General features: G+C 39.1%; 2 protein-coding genes across 2 annotated transcripts in view; both read left to right on the top strand.

Annotated features, from left to right (window-relative positions):
- The first annotated feature begins 3,502 nt into the window (after window positions 1-3,502).
- Window positions 3,503-9,218, top strand: zc3hc1 (zinc finger, C3HC-type containing 1). Its single transcript, XM_059326394.1, has 10 exons — window positions 3,503-3,666; window positions 4,424-4,526; window positions 5,319-5,469; window positions 5,589-5,672; window positions 5,802-5,929; window positions 6,084-6,223; window positions 6,394-6,664; window positions 6,808-7,011; window positions 7,891-8,103; window positions 8,270-9,218. The coding sequence occupies exons 1-10, from the start codon at window positions 3,533-3,535 to the stop codon at window positions 8,339-8,341; spliced, it is 1,500 nt and encodes a 499-aa protein (XP_059182377.1). The 5' UTR covers window positions 3,503-3,532; the 3' UTR covers window positions 8,342-9,218.
- A 2,703-nt stretch (window positions 9,219-11,921) lies between these two features.
- ube2h (ubiquitin-conjugating enzyme E2H (UBC8 homolog, yeast)) overlaps window positions 11,922-24,350 on the top strand; it is a 30,626-nt gene continuing 18,197 nt past the window's right edge. The window contains exon 1 of the mRNA XM_059325693.1: window positions 11,922-12,191. Coding sequence (XP_059181676.1) covers window positions 12,139-12,191 — 53 coding nt within the window. The 5' untranslated portion in view covers window positions 11,922-12,138. The remainder of the gene's footprint in view (window positions 12,192-24,350) is intronic.

The following is a 24,350-nucleotide window of genomic DNA, read 5'->3' as shown; positions in this document are numbered from 1 at the left end:
TATTCTAAATATATTATTGCATTATTTGAATTGATGCATTCATGTTAACAGCATTTTAATTCTGTAAAGATAGAGCTGATAATTTTATCATTTTAAAAAACAAATGTCTAATCACTTTAAATTGATCATGTTCTCATGTTAAATCTTAACCCAAAAAAGTAACTAGTAACTTAATCTGTCAGCTAAATGTAGTGGAATAAAAAGTACAATATTTGCCTCAAAATGTAGTGAAGTAGATGTATAAAGTTACATAAAATGGAAATACTCAAGTAAAGTATAAATACCTCAAAATTGTACTTAAGTACAGTTCTTGAGTAAATGTACTTAGTTACATTCCACCACTGCATATATAGTCACCCTGTTAAAATAATCGCCTAACTCAAGTTTTGAAGGAAACTCAAAAAACGTCACCAAAAGTGTAACATATGACATTTATTGATCATTTTACTCAAAAAATATGTAACAGGATGGCTATTGGCACTGTGTTTAAATTATGCAACTTAAGAGAAATAAATGACTTAGGCATTTTTTTAACATGCCTTTGTGACTTAAGCAAGATATGGTAACACTTTATTTTGAAGGTGTCTACATAAGAGTCATACAAGCCTGTCAGAAACATGACATGACAAGTATCATGAGCATTAATGTTACTTCAAAGTGTCATTAATGTTCATGACACATCCCATATCATGTTTATGACACGCTCATGTCACTCTTATGTAGACACCTTAGAGTAAAGTGTTACCAATATTAGTGTCAACAATAAAACACTGATAAACTAAACTGATAACTAAACAATCTCCCTCTAGCTCTTCTTTGCTGGGTTCTTATCTGATGCCTATCAATGTGGCAAATTGTCAAAGAAGTGATGATGTTAAAGGGGTAAAATCACATGATCTGATCAACTGAGGATGTAGACGGTTTTACCTTAGGTGGCCGGCGTCATGAGATGATTTATATTTATAATATCAGAACCATACTTTATTTATATTTTAAAAAAGAAACATGTAAACATTTCTGTAATTTTTGCCAGTAGAAAAAGTAAGTAAGTAGTAAATTAATCTTTATGTCATTAAAAAAAACCAGAATTCCGTGAAATATTATAAAGGACTTTATCTCAGTGTCCTCACTGGGGGATACAGCCCTGAACAATATCACTGAAAAAATCATACAAACTTTTTAGAATAATCTAAATGTATTTCAGAATAGTCCAGCCCTAATTAAGTATGCATTGCTTCAAGGTGTTTTTTGGTTTAGCCAACCTTATAAAACCCTATGCCTGGTAAAATAACCCATTAAACAAAGCATTTGATTAATGTGGGGTCCTTGTCAGCTTTCATTTGAGTTGAGCTCAGTCGCATTCACAATGACTAAATAACGCCCTCTACAGGAGATATTCATATATTTACATTAGACTGGTCTGAAACTGCCCTTAGGTGATATACCAGCAGTGGAATGTAACTAAGGACTGGGTTACCAACTGGGCAATGGAAGGGATGGTCAGTCTGTCACCGAAGCAAATAATACACATATATTATTGTTTTTGGCCGTTGTGTGAGAAAATAAGGACTTTTTATATTTAAACATAATGGCATTCATGGCATTTTCTTGCAAGAGAGTAGAAGGAATGGCATCAATAACATTTGTGATTCTTGAATTAAAATTATCTGTAAAATCATTAACTGAGACCCAAGGATTGGTGTGGAACAGAAAGCCTGCGTTAATAATTAACTGGTGATATACCATTTTGTGGTTGGGTCTGATTGCACATGTATGTGCTCAGAGATAGTCATCTCAAAGAAAACACAGGCCCACACAGTCAGTTCATTGCACATGGCATACAGAAGTTCAGCAAAGTCATGAAAAATGTTTGCATGTTTAAAAGATTTTGAATTTGAATTTCCTAAAAGGTACCAACTTATACTTCACATAAAATCATTCTTTGCCAATTTAAAGTTTTTTGTGTGTGACAGACTGTAGCTGACATGTGACTGGTATTACATTTGATAAATCAGAGCAGATATAGTTGGGTACATTTTGTTCATTCTACTTTTTTCTTGGGTCGTTCAGCATAATCAGTACCTTTGCTTTTTGTATATGAAGTAATTCTTATGCTAATAGTTTGGTAGTAGCATGCCTTGCCTTGCCTTAACCCTATAAAGCCTGAACCATGAAATAATTGCCAGAAAATTATATTTTTAAAAAACTTGAGTATTTATTGAACCTGCTGACAAAAAAAATATCAATTTGCATATATGAATTCTAATTTTGAATCATATTTTATACAAATCAGGTCTTCCTGTGCAATTTGTTGCTCACAGTTTGTTTTTCTTGAACTAACAAAAACATAAAACCTAACATGTTTATCCTATCAAGACTTTCCTTTTAACATTTTCCTCAAATATGCAAAAAAAAACATAATTTATCTGCTGATATGAAGTTTTCACCCAGCAATGAACCTGTCTATCATTTTTTGCTACATCTGGTATTTTTGTGCAATTTGTTTCTCAGTTGTTTTTTTTAAATCTCCAACACATGTATACAAAATATATCACACTGATGATGTAGAGGTCTCAACAACTTGTGTATCAAATGTGATACACTTGGCTTTATAGGGTTAAAAATTGTAACTCATTCTGTCAAATATAAATAAATAAATAAAAAAGATAATGAGCTGCCTAGTTTTTAAGCATTTTCATACACGTGGTTTAATGTAAATTCCTATGTGATAAATGCATATGAAGGACATTCCTGGTGTGTCCGACCAGTCAACTGCATTTCTCAAATGAGGTTAAAAATTTAGGAGTCAGGCAGGTTCATCGAGTTCAGCCAGGCCCACACACTCAGTTCATTGCACATGGTATACAGAAGTTCAGCAAAGTCATGAGAAATGTTTGCATGTTTAAAAGATTTTGAATTTGAATTTCCTAAAAGGTACCAACTTAAATTTAAATAAATAAAAACCAATTTAAAGTTTTTTTGTGTGTGACAGACTGTAGCTGACATGTGACTGGTATTACATTTGATAAATCAGAGCAGATATAGTTGAGTAGATTTTGTTCATTCTACTTTTTTCTTAGATAGATAGATAGATAGATAGATAGATAGATAGATAGATATACTTTATTTATCCCAAGCTGGGAAATTACATTTTCATTACTTGTATTATTCAGCATAATCAGTACCTTTGCTTTTTGTATATGAAGTAATTCTTATGCTAATAGTTTGGTAGTAGCATGCCTTGCCTTGCCTTAAAAATTGTAACTCATTCTGTCAAATATAAATAAATAAATAAAAAAGATAATGAGCTGCCTATTTTTTAAGCATTTTCATACACGTGGTTTTATGTAAATTCCTATGTGATAAATGCTTATGAAGGGCATTCGACCAGTCAACTGCATTTCGCAAATGAGGTTAAAAATTTAGGAGTCATGCAGGTTCATCGAGTTCAGCCATGTGTTGTGGTTGGGGGTCTTACAAAGCGGAACGATTGGTTTCAAGTTTTATTTTCCGGAGGACCACAGAGCCGATCATGGCGACTCTCGGCGGCAGTCGTGGGGATCGTCTCGGCAACACTAATCAACAAAAGTCTTCTTTTGCATCTCCGGAGAAAGTTCGTGAACTTCTCAATGAAGGAGTCTCGTCAACAGCTCTCGGATCCAACAGGTGCAGATTTTAAACAATGGCGCGCTGTTTGTTTGATTTAAAGGAGCCGAAGAAGAAGAAGTTGACATGAGCTAATTTGGTTAGCCACTTAGCCTGGAAGCACTGCTGCTCTAGCCGCATTCACTCAGCGTTATTGAAAGGGGGACGAGTCCACGGATTTTGGAGCTTGTAGGCCAGCAACGCGGGTTCACTCGCCATCGTTATTCTCGATTTTTATTTAGCCCATCTACCGGATATTATTGCTATTATGGTCATTATATCGTTCCCATGCGCGTTTACTGATAAGGGGGGTGTGGACCGAAAGTTTCACTGAAATATGGTACTCTGATAGTTTGGCTTTAATTACAGGAGTGTTGTCCACTAACTGCCCATGCAATCGTTAATGCCAAGTTGAATATATATGTTTACATTTCTGCTATGCATTAATATAGCAGACATACCTTGATTTGGAGCAAGCCAGAAAGAAGCTGCTTTTCTTTTTTTCTCTCGTTACGCAAGTTGCATTCAGGAGAAATGTATAACTGCAGATTGCTGTTCGTTTAATGCCTGTTTTCTTCCCCATCAATTACCTAACCCCTAATTACATGTTTAATTAAATTTCGTAGGCTTATAGTAAGCGTTTACGACAAATGTACACAATGTACAGTACACGTTATTTAACGTATTTAATGTTTCTTCCCCCCACCCCCCAGTAATTCAAATGATAAGTAAGTTTGTGGAAACTGAAGATATGTTTTTCTATTCATGTTGCTTTCAGTGGACAAGGACATTTGAAAACTCTGGAAGTAAAAAGCAACACTCAAGCACCTTGTGAGGCAACAAACAAAGAAGCCTTCTTCTCAAGAGTGGAATCCTATTCAATATCCTTTCACTCATGTTGACCTTTTGACCCAGAATGAGGCATTCAGGTTTTTCTCTTCTTTTTACATAATCACGTGATCACTAATAGAGACAGCACATGTTAATTTGTGATTATCTACACCCAGGATGTTATATTTTGGTTTGGTATGTTTCTCAGTAAGGTTATGGTAAAACTACTGGCTTGATATTTATGAAACTTGATAGAAATGTGTAGCATGGGCTAAGGAAGAACCCATAACATTTTAGAGCAGGGGTGTCAAACTCTGGCCCGCGGGCCAAATTTGGCCCGCAGTGTAATTTTATTTGGCCCACGAGGCAATACCAAATTATTATATTATTATTGTTAATTAATGACATTGATGTGTTTTTTATTTGAAATTTGATTTTGCATGTCTGCACTATTTAGTTATATATTGTATGTTTATAAGCGTTGCTGGTTCCATATTTAATGTTAAAGCAAAACATGTTTGATATATATTAAAAGGTTTATTTGTTCAATGTTGGCCCGCGATTTTATTCAAGTTTTAAATTTTGGCCCATTGTGTATTTGAGTTTGACACCCCTGGTTTAGAGCGTATCCGAACCATGAGGCAGATGCACAACTTATTTTTCACTTTGGTTAATATTGCGAGATTTGGCCCTGGCGGAGGTCTGTTGTTGTTGTATTTTGTGTGATGAAGCTTAAATGATCCATGTAAGGAAATGTGTTTATGCCTACTTTCATTCAGAGTTCTGATGATTGTGACAATACTTGTTTTGTGTGTGAGTGAAATTTTCCTTAGCATAACCACTGTTTGAAATGGGCTGGAAAACCCCGCACACTGTCCCCTCTGATGTGTGCCAGATATGGCTGGATCAATGTCGGCTGTGATATGCTCAAGTGCTCCAGCTGCCAGGCTTTCCTTTGTGCATCACTACAACCAACTTTAGACTTTGAAAAATGTGAGCAAAACTTCAAGTAATAGAAAAATACAAGGGCACTTTATTCTGGCAAGGTTACTGTGATGATGCCAGTCTGCCAAGAATTAAAGGTCAAGCCACTCTCTTTCTTTCTCTAATAGATGGATCCCGCATTGCAGAGATCTCAAGGCAGCTTCAGACACAGCATGAGAAATTTTGTCCCTGGCCTGACTTTCCATGCCCAGGTAGGAGCAAGCATTTTTTTGCCTTGCGTGCATATACTAAAAGAATGACCTATAACCTGACCATGTAATATTAGCTGAATTAAACTTGAGTTATCCACATGATGGTTAAGGTGAATGTTGTCCTTTCAGAGCGTCTCTGGCTGGTTCCAGCCTCTGAACCAGCAGCGCTCCTCTCTGCCTTCTTAGAGCGCTTCCGGAGCACCTGTCAACTTTCACAGCAGCTGCCAGCCATGAAGCTGGAGCAGCTGAAGTCTATGGTGAGGCAGGAGAAGACTCTAAACATAAAGGCACTCTGAAGCAATATGAACATTGGTCATATTACCTAATTGGCTAGGAAGAATGCTTACAGTCAGATTCATTTCAGAAATTGTTGTTGTTCACATGTAATTACTATTCACTGTTTCCTTGCAGTCTTTGACTGAGGATGTTATCAGTGTTATACTGCAACTTATCGAGGACGAGCAAAAAAGAAAGGGAACTTCTCCGTGCTCTGAATCTTTGGCTGTCCAGGTGGCTGCATGCATTGTGTCTCTCTGTGGCTGGGCTGCAAGGTGAGTTGAAACCCACACACACACACACAGTATGCACGCATGGAAGCTAATGTCAAATGAATCCTCAATGCACCAGCTGCATGAAAGAAAAAACAATGAAAGGATAGGTGAGGCCATTTAGAAAACAGAAAAACACTCCTCCAACTGATCAAGATTTTTTCCTATTTTAGCCCAGCTCTGCATGCCATGAACCTGCCCATCCTCACCTGCTCATACTGCATGCGCAAGGTGGGCTTGTGGAACTTCCAGCAGATGGAGGTAATGGGAGGCGATGGAGATGCCTCACCAAACACTGTAGGCCCCCCTGCTCCAGCAACAGCTCCTGCCCCAGCAGCCACGCATGAGGGCCAGGGGGACCAGCCTGCTTCTGCCTCATCCACCCCTGCTGCAACTCCATGTCGCATGAAGCTGAGGAGCCAGGACTCCACGCGCTCTGAACAGGCAAGCTTAAGCAAATGAAGATTGAACAGCTGATTAAGCTAGTATTGAGCTTTTATGCACATATGTATGAATCCATAAAATGGCAAGTAAAATGAACAGGGCTACTTTTTTTTTTTTTAACCATGCTCTGGTGTGTGTTACAGGGAGAGGGAACCTCGTCCCCTGTGTCTTTGCGTGCCCGAAGCAGAGACACACCGAGCCCCAGTGAAGAGCCGCCGAGCCCTTTTCCCAGGGGCAAAAGGTCTGCAACTCGCGGTAGAGGACAGGGGGACAACTCCGGGGCTGATGGCGCTGCCAGCCTGCATCACCCTCCAAAACGCCTGTGCCTCTCATCAGTTGGCGGTCATGTAAGAACTAACTTTACTGCTGACTTCACACCAGTTTCATTATGGCACAGGGATCCATAACTTATAATAAAATGTTGCCTGGTCATGTTTTTTCAAGTAAAGCCCCTTTGACCTTCATGATATTGCTCTTCTTGACTCACTTTCTTTTTCTATTAGCACTGTACAATAACAAATAATAACCTGGTTCATTAGATACTGTATTTGCACTTTATGTGTTTTTTATGCACACTGTTCATTGCACCTTATTTGTTTCATAGCACCAACATTTTTATACTGTATATTCATATTTATTCTGCACTGGAATTCTATTCCACTCCTTAATACATACTCTTCTTTAGACACTTTATTTTTTATTGTATTTTATTGTATTTTTATATTTTATTGCTTGAAGTATGCCTAGGTTGTTCTTTTTATTTAATTGTGTTGTCATTGTCTCTGTGTGTAATGCTGCTGCTACGCTGTAATTTCCCAGCTTGGGATAAATAAAGTATATCTATCTCTCTATCTATCTATCTATCTATCTATCTATCTATCTATATCTATTAGCAAAAGTCGTGGATAGAACCTGGTACCTTGTACTTTTTTTTTTTGGCTCTCAAGCTCTCAAAGGCAAAAGAAGATCACAGATGCTGTATCATTATATGTTATAACATTTTCCCCCAGAATCATGGAAGAAAAAAATCTATTTCTATACATCTCTATCTCTAATTTAAAAAAACAATTCTCAATGTATGCAGGATTTCACCCATTTTTTAATTCAAGTTAAGGCTGTATAACTTGGATACCAATCCTAGTTAAATGTAAAAGTGGGTTTGCATTACTTAATTTGAATTGCGATTTAAAACCGCTTTTTTTAACCAACCTCTCTGTTATTTATAGGATGAGCTCCTGCACAGGAATACATTCGACCCCCTCGCTCAGCACAGAGACTGGTGTCCCTGGATCTCTGTGGGAAAGGAGAATGTGGATCCAGGGACGGTCCCCTTCTTGACTGGAGACTCAGCGCTTCATCAGCAGGGCTGGAAAGCTGCTCTCGACCTCCTCATGCCTGCGAAGAAGAACTCCAATACAGCAGCAGGCAGTCCAGGACAGGCAAGTCGAGACAAAAATAACCATATCTAACCTCTGAAAATGATCCATAGCAATATGCGAATAGACATCATAAGAATTTCTGTTTATTATTACACTGTTACCCCTTGGCTATGTAGCTTTAATTTAAACAATATCTGACATTTCTCAATTCTCTCTTTCCTCGCAGGGCCCTCGAGACAAATCTAAAAGGGTTTTTGATATATTCCGTCAGTGGCAGGTATCCTCTCCGTCTCAGTAGACTGTTTCCATCCAAACAGCATCACAACACTGAATTGATGAACTGACCTGCCCTCTCTTTTGTGGTACAGAGTCCGTAGTACCAATGACAGGAGTGTCATATCATATCGATGTATGCCATCCCTTAAAAGTCGTGTTTACAGTCAAAGTGTTTCAGGAGGGATAGGGAGTTGATTGTGTCTCTAGGCAAATGAATGAGTGTCTTTTCTGTGAACAGTGAAATATGTGAAGGATGCCTGTGAGGCTTTAAAACCTTTCAATTTCATGAAAAGTGGGATGTGCAGATATCGGGCCTCTACGGGCCCGGTACCGTTTATACGTAAGTAGTAGTAGAACACATCTCAGCATATAAATTGGTCACAAACCAGGCATTAACTATTAACCTCACATGAAGTCTGCTTCGGTAGTCCTTCATGACATCATAATAGCCTGGTTTTCTGTGGAATACAAGAGACAGAAAACCGTGAGAAAGGGCCAAATGGCTCGACACTGGAAAGGCAATGTTTACCTTCAATGTATGTTGAGTCATTTGAGGGAGTGGTCAATTTTTAACCTCAGATTAGCAAAAAAAAACTGTGAGGATGTAACTTTTGTGTGTGTACTGTTGTGCTCAAAAAGTAACGTGGATATGAGTTCTCTTTTGAAAAGAACAATCTTTTTTGGAGTACTGAAATTAATTTCAATCGATCCTAATTACTGCAGGCAGGTAGAACCATGTGCCATGAACTTTAAACCTGTTTTGAATTAGATTCAGGATTTCTGTACTTCCTTTTTGCCTTCCTGTGATGTCTCATTGCAAATGCAGTCCTCTCTATCTTGCATGTGATTTTATCTTCGTAGAGTTTCCTATAAGGGTTTAATAAAATGCTCTTCTGAAAGTTTGTTTTACTTTGCACGTTGGTCCTCTGACATTTTAACATAAGAAAATATGAATTAGAAATAATTTAATTAAGTATTTGGGATGCACAATAGGTTTTTTTTCCAACTGATACCGATAACTGATAACTGGCTTGTCGTGGGCAATACTGACATGATAGCTGATTTTTGTATTTTAAAAATAAGTTTATAACCTTCTGTTTATGCAATCCAGAATGTACAGTAGTATTCAATATAATAGCAGTCCAATGTGACTAACCAGATGAATCCAGGTTTAGTTGAAAGGGGTGTGTTAAAAAATATAGCAGTGTGGCATTCAATCAGTCATCAATTTTGTGAAAAAACAGGTGTGAATCAGGTGGCCTCTATTTAAGGATGAAGCCAGCACTTGTTGAACATGCATTTCTCTTTGAAAGCCTGAGGAAAATGGGTTGTCAAGACATTGTTCAGAAGAACAGCGTACTTTGATTAAAAAGTTGATTGGAGAGGGGAAAACTTATAAAGAGGTGCAAACAATTATAGGCTGTTCAGCTAAAATGATCTCCAATGCTTTAAAATGGAGAGCAAAACCAGAGACACGTGGCAGAAAACAGAAGACAACCATCAAAATGGATGGAAGAATAAGCAGAATGACAAAGGCTCAGCCAATGATCAGCTCCAGGATGATCAGAGACAGTCTGGAGTTACCTGTTAGTGCTGTGACAGTTAGAAGACGTCTGTTTGAAGCGAATCTGTTTACAAGAATCCCCCGCAAAGTCCCTCTGTTAAAAAAAGGCATGTGCAGAAGAGGTTACAATCTGCCAAAGAACACATCAACTGGCCTAAAGAGGAATGGAGGAACATTTTGTGGACTGATGAGAGTAAAATTGTTCTTTTTGGGTCTGAGGGCCGCAGACAGTTTGTGAGACGAGCCCCAAACTCTGAATTCAAGCCACAGTACAGTCTCATTGGACTGCTATTATATTGAACACTACTTTAAGAAAAGCTAAAATGTAGTCTGCAAAGATGGGTGATTTATTATTCCATATCTAAAAGACATCACTGTTCTTAACACAAGAAAATACAAAGAACAGATCTGACTCTAAATGTTTGTTTTTCCTAGTAAGGTATATCATAAAACTTCCCAAACATGATGTGGGTCAGGGTTAGCCTCAGAATTGAAATGAAATGCTTTGACATAATCTGTCCAATCAGACATGTCAATGTATTAAGTACTCATTACTGCAGACTAGCCACCCCCACACACTCCATCAAGTGTTTAGATGCTGGGCTTTTCAGCCTACATTTTTACTATCTGAATAATGCATACAAGATTTCTCAGTATTGGCCGTCAATGTATCAGTACGGCTATCTTGCAACAACATTAAAAAAGCATTCAGATATGGCTCTTAATATTTAGGTACCCACTGTTGCAGATTGCACAGTGACTGACTTCTGAAAGGTTTAACTGTGACTTAACATATATGTGATTTGGGATAAATGAATCTATTCTATGGCTGCTGTGTGTTGCCTTTCAGCACTCACTCACAGGCTGCCATTTTGTTGCCTGTAAATATATTAACCTCTTTGGCTTAGAAACATGACAGTTACACCAACACTGTTTGCTCATTAGATTTTTCAGTTTACTCCATGGAAAGGCAGCTCTGTCACTGGATCGTTTGTGAGGACAAAGAGAAAAAGCATTGTTGTTATGAAAGCAGGTATGAAGATGTCCTTGGAGCAATGGTATATTTTTAGCCCTGGTTGTGCTCCTGAAAACACTCTCTTCATTTGTATCTGTTATACTGTAGATTTCAACCTAACTCAAGTCTTTGCCCATTCATCGCATATAAAGCAGAAATTAACTGATTTAAGTCACACAAAAGATCCATGTGCAGCAACATTTCCCCCACTGTCCATTGTTTAGATGAGGCTTTCTGCCAAGGATTGTCAGCTGTGACCAGACATTTTGAGTTATATGTCATGGTATATGGATGGAGATTGTTTAGTTATCAGTTTAGTTTATCAGTGTTTTATTGCTGACACTAATATTGGCAACACTTTACTCTAAGGTGTCTACATAAGACACTTTGAAGTATCATTAATGCTCATGATACTTGTCATGTCATGTTTCTGACAGGCTTGTGTGACTCTTATGTAGACACCTTCAAAATAAAGTGTTACCATATCTTGCTTAAGTCACAGAGGCATGTTAAAAAAATGCCTAAGTCATTTATTTCTCTTAAGTTACATAATTTAAACACAGTGCCAATAGCCATCCTGTTACATATTTTTTGAGTGAAATGATCAATAAATGTCATATGTTACACTTTTGGTGAACTTTTTTGTGTTTCCTGCAAAACTTGAAAAAATGAGTTATTTTAACAGGGTGACGACATGGAAGACAGGAAAAACCAAAACACAACCAGTGCTACAACAAAAAAAAAAAAAAAACAGTGCTACAGTAAAGAGGGCAACCTATAAATTGACAAACCCTGAAGAATATCTTAACAGTGAGGTTTCTTCTGTCTTGATATATATCAATATTGTTCATAAACTCCTATATATGTAATGACAACGTAAGTGGTGTCATATAACATCCTCACGTGAAATGTAAGCTACAAAAACAAAGGTGTTCTAAATAAAACTACAAAGATAGCCATTTATGGTGACGTCTCGTCGCGGATATATGACGCAGTCCGCGGAGGGATCCTGGCTTGTCAGAATGGTCAGAACGCTGAGAGGCAGTGAACAGCAGAGGTCTAACGTTAGCTCAGCTACTCATTAGGACAGAGACACATTCAACTGTGAAGACGTTTTTTGCTGTGAACATTTCTGAAAGCAAATGTTAACTTTCGGATAGTACCGTTTGCTAGACTGTCTAGCGTGTCGGGAGCTAGCTTTCTGTTTACTTACTGGTGTTCTGCGGTGGAAATAGGAAAAATGTCGTCTCCAAGTCCGGGTAAAAGGCGAATGGATACCGATGTGGTGAAACTGTATCCTTTCTGAACATAAACAACAGTCTGTCTAGTCAGCTATGCCCTGATGTATGTGGAAATGTGATATGAGCAACAAATCATATTTGTTGATGCTGCTTGTTCGTCCTGGTAACCCAAAGCAGAAAAAAAGCTTTCATTGTGAATGACTGGTGTTTTTGTGTAAACAACATTTTGCTAGCAAAGCCAAGTGTTAGCTATTTCTGTCCTGCGAAGCTACAGTCGCTTATCGGGACAGCTGTGTTTAAGCTAATCAGATCGGTCCAGTGTCATTTTTTTTAGTGTTTTTTTCCAACTCTGTGTATATGTAACGTTATTGTTAGCTGTCTATATTTGAAAAATACTGCAACAGCCGAACACACGCTAACGTTAGTCTCCTTTTCCAGGAATGTCTGTCATCTTGTGGCACCATTAACCAACAAACCTGGCAGCGACATACTGTACAAACACCTTCTGGTTATTTGGTTTCTTTGTCCAGCCTGTTGTTGTCAAACTGGCCCTTTTACACGTTGACACAGGAGCTTGTTTACATAACGTAAGGCTAAGGAAAGGAAAATGCTACTGTCTTTTGTTCTTCTCGTAAAAACATTGGCGTTATTGCAGCATGTATAGCATTCTGTGTCGTGTTAGCGTTGCTATGTAACCCTGCTAAGTTTTTTTTTTTTTAAATTGTGTTATTGCATCTGCCACTTGAAATGTTACCTTGTAACGCTGCTGTGCTGGCTGGTTAGCCTGCTGGTTAATTTCAACATCAAAATGGCCACCTGATCTGTGTCTCACTGTACTTCAGTGTCTGCAGGCAAATACAGGAAAAGCCCAACTTGTATCATTTTGGATTGGTTGAAATGTGTTGTTTTTGATAGATGTTGAATTTGAAAGTGAACGTGGCAGCTGTTTGTTAGGTGGTACAGCAGGTGTCACGAGTCCACAGTCGTTTCTCACTGAGGAATGCTTGAACTTTTAGGCAACATCTAGTGTGTTCTGTTTTTCAAGTCGTTGTCACCATGTTTACTTTTGTCCTGCTGATTTTCATTTGTTCAACTTCACTTTGGGCTGACAAAGCTCTAAATTGAACCAAAACAATTCATCTTCCAGTCCATACAATGTTCTAGAAGAACAGTATGAACAAGTAGTTTTGTTTTTGTCCCAGCACTGTGGAAACCAGCTTAATGATTGGGTAGCCTGTTACTAGCCGGAAACCACACGAGGGAGGGACTTAGAACAGCTGATGGGATGGCTGTGCAGCTTAGTCAAATATGGGGCTAGACCTTGACTGGTCAAAACGCACCAAAAACAAGGGGAAGTTATCCCAACAGGGTTGACATAATGACTAAAAAGGAAAAGTTTGAAAGGCTTGGTAGTTTGATAATTTTGACTGTTTACTTAAACTGTGTTCTGAGCTATGTTTTCTTATATAGGCCTAACATATATGACTTATGCGATACTGATTCTAGATCTCATAATATATCCTGCTTCATACCAGCACATTCAAGCTGGACTATCAAGTGGCCTATACTTTGAAAATGCATGTGGTTGCAGTATGTGAATGCACACCAACAAAGAGGCTGCAGTGAGTTCTTTTCAAGCTACATTTCTCTTGTTATTTTGGCCCGTTGCCTAAGGCATTTTATTACGTCTGCTAGCTAGCAACAGTGCTTGTTTGAGCAAGTTTATGCTCCCCCCACTCGACTCCACTAACGTGTAGGCTACGGCAGCATTGACAGAGTGGTGAAGCAGACAGACCAAGAGCTTTTAAGGATTGCAGCACACTTGCAGTAGTAGCACACATCCTCTCCTTCTTGAGTAACTTGACTGACAGGCAAGAGCAGGTTTGCTGTGCCACCTGCTCAATTCCATACAACGACTTACTTGTGTTTGTTTTACGATACCATGAGTGTGCAGTGGTCAGCAAGTATTGAGGGAGACAGCCATGTGTGTTTAAATGTAGGTCTCCAGAATTGAGATTTACTGGCTAACATACTGCTGACTAGTCTGTCTTGTATGGAGGGCTCCAGGTTAATGGTAGGGGAAACAGTTCATTCCTCCTGTTTGTGTCCCTAGAGCAAAACTAGCAGTAACAACCTCCTCTCTGTACTCTCTTTCCCTGCATCTCCCCCTAGTGTAACCAAAACCCGAAACTCACACCGCCTTTTAGACAGGAGCGGCTTCTTTCTTATGGGCTGACACTGAGAGCCCTCACGCATTAATTTGCTGCAGCCACCGGAGAGCTGAGAATCTAGAGCGTGGGCCATTAGGGAATTCATGAAAATGAATGTCAGAATGACCTCAGCATGTCATATCACTGGGTTTTAAGCTTTGTCCTAAGCCAGGCCAAAGGATGGCAGCCTGCTTTCAGCACCAAATGTACAGCCGTTGTGTTTGCATGCCATCAGCCTGAACTCTTTGTACTATGTCATGAAATATAGTCACGGAGAAGGCATTAAGTGTTTGTTTACACTGTATTTTTCTTTTTGTAGTTTCTTGTACTCTGTCACACCCATCCTTTTACTTATGAGTGTCAAGAGACAACTTGTTTATTGTCCAGTTCCTGCAAAACGATATTCTTAAACCCTTAATTGAGAGTTATTTTTTCCCGATGACCTGCATAACTTTTGGCCACTGGCTATTCAGTGTTACACTTGGACATGTTGCTTTAATTTTGGAACACGGTGTTCTTGAACAGGAGTCCAAGAGTGTGTCATTTCAAAGGGCTTTACATTCAGCTTGTTGTGTGGGGTTGACTGCACATACTGTGTAGGTAGTTGTGCTATTATTTGCATGTATTCATCATTCTACTCGCTTTACAAATGCTTTCAAGCAGTAAGCTGCTGGAATTTGAGCACAGGTAGATTACAAAGGACTAAGCCTATTTTGAATGCTAACACAAGCTCTTGTGATGTTTGACCTATGGATTTTAATGCAGAGAATGGGACAGAAAGGGAATTGTCTGGAATTATCTCTACGGTTGTTTCAAGAATGACCTGCCGAAGAAATGTTTATGGGTATTTTTCACAATTTTTCAGTGGTCACAAAAGTGACAGGTTTAAAAGATGATCTGGTAATGGAGATATATATATATATATCATTAAACATCTCTTACTTGTCATCAAATAAATGGATGTGTTTGTAGCATCAGGGAGCAGAGTTTGAGGCTTTCTCTCAGATCACTAAACCCTGCTTTGTTGTGCTCTTATAAATTGCACTACTTTAGTCATGTCTTCACAAAATGTTGATCTTTATAATATCATGAGTCTGAAGACTTGAGGTGTATATTTGCTCATATATGAAATTTCATTATAGCAGAGGGGATGTTGGAACATTTTTATGAAAACACAATGCATCTCAGCTGTAGTTTCCAACCTTTCAGTTGCTGCCGGAAGGCCTGAAAGTGATTGGATAGCAGATCTGTGGAGCATGGCCACCTATGAATTATATCGGGGACGGTGGGGAATTGTTGGGAGGGGTGTTGTATGCTTCACCGGCCGAGTACTATTCCAGTGTATATGGGTCTGAATCATTCTACCTCAAATTAGATGTGTGATACAGGTGTTGTATTTGCACTTCATGTATCTTTAAAGGTCCATTTACCCTGAAGTGACTGCTGAGGCAGTTCTTGGCCTTCAGTAATCCTAATTTATTCAGTTGTCCACAATCAGGGGTGGGCTTCTTGGGACAGTGTTCACCTCCTCCTCCTTTTTAAAAAATATTTTAATGTCCTCCCCCTGCTCCCTTCCTCACCACATCCCTCCATCCTCCCTGAGTGGAATACCAATCCTGAGCTTTATCTGCACTCCGCTTGGTGTTTCGGCCCCATTGTGCCTTGTAACATGACATCCGGACAGCATCAGCAGCGGAGTCTTTTGTGTTTCCCGTTTACAGAAGCCCCTGTGACCTCCACCTCCCGCTGCTGTGTCAGACCATGTCACACAGTCACAGGCGCCTAAGCACCCAGGCACCCAGCGCTATTATTGCAGGACTGAACCAACTGGACGCAGTTTACTGTAGCGAAGGAGCCAGCAGCTTTCTGCCTATTCCCGACAGAGAAATTGATGAATGAATAGATGATGGACTCATGACAAGAATGAGGAAATCGCTGGTCAGTGGATGAAGTTGCATAAACAAAATGTGTTGTTATTATGGTGTAATAGAAATAACTAACAGCAGTACACAGTGAAGCTAAGAGGGTTACAGAGAACTCGCTAGCCACAGTCCCATTTTGCAGTATGTCGACAGCAAAAATGATATATGGTTTAATAATGATGACTTTATGTATATGGCACTTAAAAAAACCCAGGAGCAAAGCAATTAAGGACATGGGAGGAAAAGAGACAAAATATCAGGTAGCAAAGCAAGTATTACAGGGGCAATTACAAATAGGACAGTAAAAACAATAAAATGAGTGAAAATGAAAATTTACTACACACATTAAAGCTTTCCTGTTAATTTAATTTCCGCTCCTAGCAATCTCTTGCTCGACGACTCCCTCAATATGCATTCAGCTATTCCTGTATAGCAAGTAGTAATCAAAAGAATGTATGTGTATTATCTAATTAGAAAACCAGGATGGAAGCGACAACTTTATCATAACTTTCCCAAGAGCTGTCATTTACCCTGACATTGGAACCTGGTCCTCAGTTAGAGTCTTTATTCACAGATGAAAATGCACATGATTTATTTGTGACGGTGACTTTAAATGTCGTGGATTGTAGAATCTAACATTTATGCAAAATCATCGCGGTCAGCTTAAATATTGGCGATTATGCAACAGGCCTAGCTCAAGGTAAATATTTAATCCGTAGTAAGAAGCTCAAACACTGACCAAGACAATGTCCACCTGCTGTACATACTTAACCAGACATTGTATGGAATTTGGAGGGCAAAACTGAGATATTTATGTTGAAAGCTGAAAATATAATGCCTACATTTAAATGGTTTTGTCTCATATGCAGTCAAATACAGTGTGTGTCTTAAAAATTATATGTTACATAGTACAGTTTCTTCTTCTTTATATCTAGATCCTCTTTTACCGAGTTTACATTCACCTTTTGTATGTGTATTCTTCCAAAATATCCTACATCACCCAGCTCCAACTAAGCTCCTGCTCTTTTTCGTTTGCGGTTCTTTATAAGTGAACATAAGGTAACCTTTCAAATTGTGGATGAGGCCCCTTCGAGTCAGGGGCCCCCCACCTTGATTGACAGTCCTGTTTTGGGGGTCCAGAAGTAAGGCATCTCTGACAGTAGGAGATTGGAGGCCCTCACTGTTAATCCCACTGTGCTAACAGTGAAGCTTCCTGCACGCATGGCTGAGTTCCCTTAGAAAAACAGATGGACTGAAGTTCCTCTCTTTGTTTCACATGATTTTTTTCAGGCACTGGGGAGCTCAGCCTGCCTCTGCTGCTCACGTGCACTGCTGCTTTAATGTGGAAAATCGAAGGAGTGCTACATGTTTGGTCATATGTTGGCATGTGGGCTAGTGTCACAGAGTCCAGTTGACTAAAATGTTGACTTTAGAATATTCCTTTGTTTGTGCCTATGTATGAAGCAATGAGCCTTATCAAGAAAGTGCAACCTGCACTATCCACACCCTGCTCTTGACTCTATCTGGTAATCTGCATCTGTGCGTCTCGCCTGTATTAAGTTGATAAAATTAGCAGCATGTCTCTCACTACACTGAAATTCAGGTTAGCAGTTTCCTTGACATGTCAGTGTTGATATTCAGGGGCTTTTCTTGTCTTTACATCGGACGGCAAATCTTGCCCTGTCTGTTAGATTTGCTCATTAGATGGTTGCCTCACATTCAGGCTATTGTTTCTCCTGCCCTGGCTCAGTTTTGCGATCATTAATGATAATTTCATTTGTGTGTATGTGCATGCAGCTCAGGCGTGTGCATACACACAGAGACTCTGTGCTACTGCTGTAAATAGACTGTTGATTTAGTGAAGGGCTGAGAGGAGGAGCAGCTGAGGGATTCACGTTTGATTGCAGTGGGTGGGCTCTCATCTCTCACCAGAGAAGACAAAGAACTTAGCCTGTGCAGTACTGTGCTGCTCCAGCTCTCACAGAGGGAGGTAGCTATAAGCTAACATAGTATTCTCAGGCCTGGATTTAAAGGAAACTAAATTTGCAGAGCAAAATAATTAGGATATTTTGGGTTAGCTGTTTAGCATTGAGCTGGGTTTTTTGTTTCATTCCTTTTTTTTGTTTTTTGTTTTTGAGGTAGAAAAAGAAGCTATTTTTATTGTTCTGCACATGCAAATTGTGGATTGCAAAGACAGCTTTTACAGTTATGTGTTTTTAAAGCTGTTACTATCATGAAAATATTCACCAAAAGGTGTTTAAGCCTCAGGGGTAGTTTGTATGCCTCTGTGTTTACACATATCTAGCTGAGCTGAGAAACTTATCAACACTTATGAATGAGATGACACACTGGTTCAACATTCCGAGCTAGCTATATACAAGTTTTATGGGCTGTGTTGTTTCATGTAAAGTAACTGTTAAAATTACACTAGAGGATGTAATCCTTTTATCATACGTTAAATGTGTTAATATTCTAGATGTAACCTTTTAATTTAGAAGCAGAAATGAAACTGAAGTATTCATAGTTAATTTACTTCCCATCCACAATCCGGTGAGTGCAGCACTTAACAGTTGCCAGACATTTACATGTGGATTTCAGTGAGTCAGGCCTTTGGGGCCATGTGTCCATTGATATGTAAAAACATCCTCTAAGGTCTTCTATGCACAGGCCGCACACGCTGGCACCAAGTGCTCCGAGTTTAAACACCTCCTGTGTCTGAACGAGCTGGGGGCAAGCTAATCTACTCCACTGCATATTACTGAAATTGTAATTCCATATACATAATGGAAAAGAAAAAATATTAACTGACAAAGTGGAAGGTAGAGTGAAAATGTATTGGCAGCATGGTTGTATTAAGGACATAGTCGTTTTACTCAAACCACAGCTGTTAGTTTTGGGGTAAATGTCACCAAACTGAGCTCCAATGCAAAACAAATATTCTGGCGCAGTTATTTAACTGCTGTCTAGTTCATTCCCTAAGATGCTTCGTGAGGCAGAAGCAGACAGAATAAAGAATAAACATGAGGATAATGGCAGTTTCAGTTAGTCACATATGTAAAAAATTTCCTGTCGGAGATCAATTATGCGTATGTGTGTTTTCAGTGATAAGGAGAGGTTAATTTGTCTCATTTTGTGCTTCTGGAATCTTGAACTAAAGGAAGTTGCTTGTCCAAATTGTCCTTATCCCTTCATGAGATTGTTTGTGGACAACTTTGTAGCGACTCTATAATAATCATTAGCTTCATCACAATAATTCTAGCCCAGACTTTAAAGGATTACATCACTCTTTGTGGCTAATTCATTTGTTTTGCTTTCACATGGAATAATCACATGTTCATAATCTGTTTCCAAGTATTTTGTTGTACATGTTATTAAGTCCTGGGTTCCCTTGATCTACAAAGCTGAGGGGGAGATCTCTCATATCGCTTCTGGGAAATGCACAGGAAAAAGGGGAAGTGAGAGCAGCTGGCATGACCGCAGGCATGTTTGTATCACGCCGTTGTACCTATATTGAGTTATCAGAGGCAGCCAGGGCAGTTATGAACAGCCAAGAACCCCTCGCCAGACATTGACAATGAAGGAACTAGGATGAAGAGCTGCGGATGTTACAGACCTTGTCTAAATCAAATTTGGGACCATGAATAACTGGCAGTATGTATTGCATTAACTTACTGTAGAGGACACCACCGTTTCCAAGTCAGCCAGGAAACATTTAAACTCCTTATCACTGTTGTACGTCTGTTATACCACTGGCCACCATACATGTAGAGAACCCTAAACCAACATTTGTGACCTTTGAGTTCTGTCAAGCTGGCTTGATGATAAGCTACTTTTCAACTGTACCCAAATTCAAACTCATTTGTAATCTTTGTGAAAATGGATATCTAGGCTTCTGTTGGTTCTATTTTTCCCCTCCTTATTTAGCATTTTGTCAATAGCGAAATTTATCAAACTGATGGACATTTGTTGTTTTCACTTTGATGTAGAGCTGGCCAAAATCTTCTATCCCAATATAGGTCATTTCAAATCTTGATAACCATATATATCAACATATAGCATGTTTTCTTTTAATTCAGAAAATTAATAGTCTAGCCTGTATGTAATAACCACATGGTGAAGCATATATTTGTTTACTCCCTTGCAACTTAAATACTTGACAATTGTAAAGTATTGAGAATTATCTCACTTAATGAAGAACTTAAGTGCAAAAAGAAAAGTTTAAAGTGAAAACATAAAGGTATTTCTTATCAGTTAGCATATGTTTGTCATCAGTTTGAATGACGCAATTGTGTACAACAATATCTAGATACAAAATTTCATCATGACACTATTCCACTGAAAGCAGCTAAATTATCATATTAAATGATCACCCAGCCCTACTTTGATGTGGCCCTAAAGGACTTAAAAAAAAAAAAACCTGAACCACATCTATATTGCATCTCTTTCGGTTATACAAGAAACAGGCAAGTTGCATTTTGTTTGATAATGAAAAGCTTAGTTTATAGAAATTACAAAATAATCTTTAATATCAGATTGTACAGGAGGATATTATGGCCATATTAGAAATATTGTTAATGGAAAAAGTTGTATTGAGCCATCTGTATTTTGGATGAATAGGAGCTGTTGTTAGACTTGGCTTCTTGTCAAATTCATTCTCATTTCCGTCCCCTTTAAGCTCACCGTGTATTCACAGGAGGATTATCTATCTACTGAGTCAATGAGCTGGGGTGTGAGGGGGTTTCTGATGGTTGAAACGGTTCAGTTAGTCTCCAAATCTGCATTAAAATTGAGTCGAGAGAGTTGGACTTAATGAGCAATAAAAGAAAGTAAACAGCTGGGGGAAGACATGAGCCTCGGTATTGCAGTGAGTGTGAGAGATGGAGAGGGTAGAGGAGTGGGTCAGTGGGGTTGGCTGGTGACGGCTGCAGTGACGTGTTTTTTGGTGGTGTCGAACTGATTAAATCACACTCTCACCGCAACACAGTGCCTATCACTCGCTCTGCCTGCTGTGGCAAGATGGTTGCTGTGCTACACTAGCTGCCTCTGTTTTCAGACCGCTGAATGTAGTAGAGGTCACACAGTAATCCTGCATGGCTCTGTGCAGTGCACTAATGCATAAAAAAGTTTTAGTGCACAAACACATGGCACGTTTACACACAGGCTAGGACTGTGTGAAGAAACAATCCACATGCATGCATAAAAGGTGTATGCTGGCAGAGAGTCCAAACAAATAAAACCCTCTTCGACTCATAGTCAAACTTGCACATGCAAAATTAATTTTCATCTGGCTTTCTTTGAATATCGGAGAGTGGGCAACAAGCCCACATTGGAAGAAAGAAGAAGGAACAGCTTTGTTGTTGGTGTAATGTTGGTATTGACTTTGTTGCTTGTTCCATTATTTTCCAAATGTACAAGGCTGCTTTCTGTTGTCCTTATTGCAAAATGTAGCTCGCTGTCTTAAGTAAGTAAGCCTCCTTTAGCTCTTATCTTTTGTGGATGAAGAATATTAGCTTGTTCTTTTGGTAGTCTATACTTGTATCTCTTTTGGCAGAGGAAGCCTCCCCATTGCGTACACTTTGAGGACGGCTGCTATATTTCCTGCCTTTCATCTGCAAGGCCTTTGATTGTACATTGTCGCTTCAATCTGTGTGTAAAGGAAGAGAAAACGAAAGGTTGTTGCTTCGGGGTTCCTTATCTCTTACTCTCTGTGAAGTTCTATTGTTTTTTCTGCCATCTAATTTCACAAATAATTTCATCCCTGTGTACTTAAACATTCCTTCTCACACCATGGTAAAGCTCTTATCACTCTTTAATGTCACAATACTCTCCGGTGCAAAAAACCTCATGTGCTGACAGCATGAACATCACCCTATGTAGAGGCAGCCAGGCACTTTACCTCTCTAAAATAGAGCTGTAGAGCTCAGTCATGGCAGGAGATGGCATTAGACTTTCTCTGACAGATCATAAAGGTGCAGCACTGTTTGTCGAAACATCTTTTATATATTCTGTTTCTCTCAAATCTGTCCCTTCGCAAAGTGGAATCCTTATCAATATAGGTGTACCTCAGGGCTCTTTACTAGGCCCCATTCTCTTCTCTATTTACTAGTGATATAACAATTCTCCAGATGCACAGTTTTCTTTAGGCCCCAATGTTTGAGCCACGGTTCGCTTCACACTGCTGCATTCACAAACCTCAACATGGAGGATGGAAACACACATCACAAGATCTATGGTTTCTTTGTCACAGTTTCCGGTCTCTGTTTCAGACCCGTTACACCCTTACTATTATTGTTAATAATGTTCCCTTAGGTTTGTGATGTATTGATATATCTTTATACAGATGACACCATTTTATATAATGCTGCCTTTCATTCTTGTTACTACTCTGTCAACTCTTCAGTCTCATTATTTTACCACTCAGTGAAACACTGTCTACTAACCTTGACCTGTCAGTCACCTAGAAATCTGGATTTACTCTTAACTGTTAACTATAATAGTATACATTTTTGCTTAGTAGAGTCAAATCCACACACAGGTTTTGCCCGTTTTGGTGTCTGGCTCTGCATACACTCAGGTCCAATCATCATCATCATCGGCCTGCAGTCCACAGCAATGATGTCATTCACATCTACAGATCTGCCTGCAAGGCTGGATCAGCATTCACCAGGCCGAACTCTTTTCTCTCATTATCTCTGCATCACTATCTCTCCGCCTCTCCTTTGGCATCTCTCTTTCCATGCTTCTTTATGCTTTATTCTTTAACAACTCTGTATCATCTTCGCATGCTCTTTTTCTCCCCTGTTTCATCCCACCGCTCTGTTGGCTGACCTTATTCTACCCACTCTTTTTATGTTCCTCTTCCCCGCTGGCTTTTTGGGGGTTACGGACTATTAGAGTCTCTCAAGCAGACTTCTTAGCTTTGCTTCTTATGTTCAGTCTTCTTCTCTGGTTAGTGCCATTAATAACTGGAAATTCTGCATGGTGTCCCTTCTGTAGCTCTCTCCCAATGCCTTTGGGATTATTTGATTTGCTGCCTTTCCTGTTATTCCAGCCTAGTCTGCCCAGAAGGATTACTTGAAGCTGGTGGTGTCAGCAGGTGGTCAGTGTATTGTATGCTCAGATCTAAATAGTCTAAGCGGGCCTGTGGAGTCGGTTTGGTCTTTTTTGAATTTGTTTTTCCGTGCCAAGATATAAGGATGTATAACAATTTGAAGAAATATTTTTGTAATTTATGAGCTGAATTTTTTATTGTAAAGTGCGTTGAGTCTTCGTCATGGTGGTGTAGTGGTTTGGCCACGGCTTGGGGCCCTTATGTGTGTAGTTTGAACTTCTCCTTATGTCACCTGTGGCTTCCTCCCACAGGTGACTCCACATTGCCCATAGGAGTGAATGTGAGCATGAATGGTTGAGTCTGGTAATCTTGCCTAATGTCAACTGAGATTGACGCCTATATTCAGATAAGTGGTTATGATGATAATAATGAATACATTTGGGAATAAACAAAAAAAAGAGACGTAACATAAGAAGTTAAAAGTAGATTTTTTTTTCTCCTTTTCATTTATTGCATCACCCTGTTGATGAAAGGATAGCAAGGGCTTTTCCTTCCCTTCCTCTCCTCAAAAGAAAGTCGAGACTAAGAACTGTTTGAAACTAGCCAGTGCTTCCCTTTTATCAGATCAACAGCTTCTGTTTCCAAAGAGGGAAATGTTCAAGCATGGTTGACACCACATTGTTTAACAGAGTGCTGTTTATGATTCCCCATCATGTTTGTTTTCCGTACTTAGAAAGAGGTCGGTCAGGATGGGATATTTTGATCCAGGGTCAGGCAGGGATAGTGGCCTGAATGAACCAGAAGGAAAACAAGACATGTCTAGACCACAACCATAAATGCTATTTACTGCATATTTTTACACTTAAGCCTTTAAATATGCTGTATAAAGTTCAAAATCAGGATAAGATTGACCTTAGTGCTTGGATAAACTTTGAAAAAAGCTAATTGGTAGCCTGAAAGTAGGTGTTTTCTTTCTATGCAGTGTTTTCAAGTGTAAGTGTTGTAAAGCCAGTCTCTCATTATATGAA

This window comes from Centropristis striata, chromosome 22 (genome assembly GCF_030273125.1).
Source record: "Centropristis striata isolate RG_2023a ecotype Rhode Island chromosome 22, C.striata_1.0, whole genome shotgun sequence".
Lineage (NCBI taxonomy): Eukaryota > Metazoa > Chordata > Actinopteri > Perciformes > Serranidae > Centropristis > Centropristis striata.
The sequence above is the reverse complement of the archived record's forward strand: the minus strand, read 5'-3'. Positions and strand labels throughout refer to the sequence as shown.

Excerpts from the sequence above, each read along its gene's own strand:
- zc3hc1 (XM_059326394.1), top strand. The coding sequence starts at position 3,533 with ATGGCGACTCTCGGCGGCAGTCGTGGGGATCGTCTCGGCAACACTAAT. Across the intron at positions 5,470-5,588 it reads AACTTTAGACTTTGAAAAAT|ATGGATCCCGCATTGCAGAG; the intron begins GTGAGCAAAACT and ends TTTCTCTAATAG. Across the intron at positions 5,930-6,083 it reads TGGAGCAGCTGAAGTCTATG|TCTTTGACTGAGGATGTTAT; the intron begins GTGAGGCAGGAG and ends GTTTCCTTGCAG.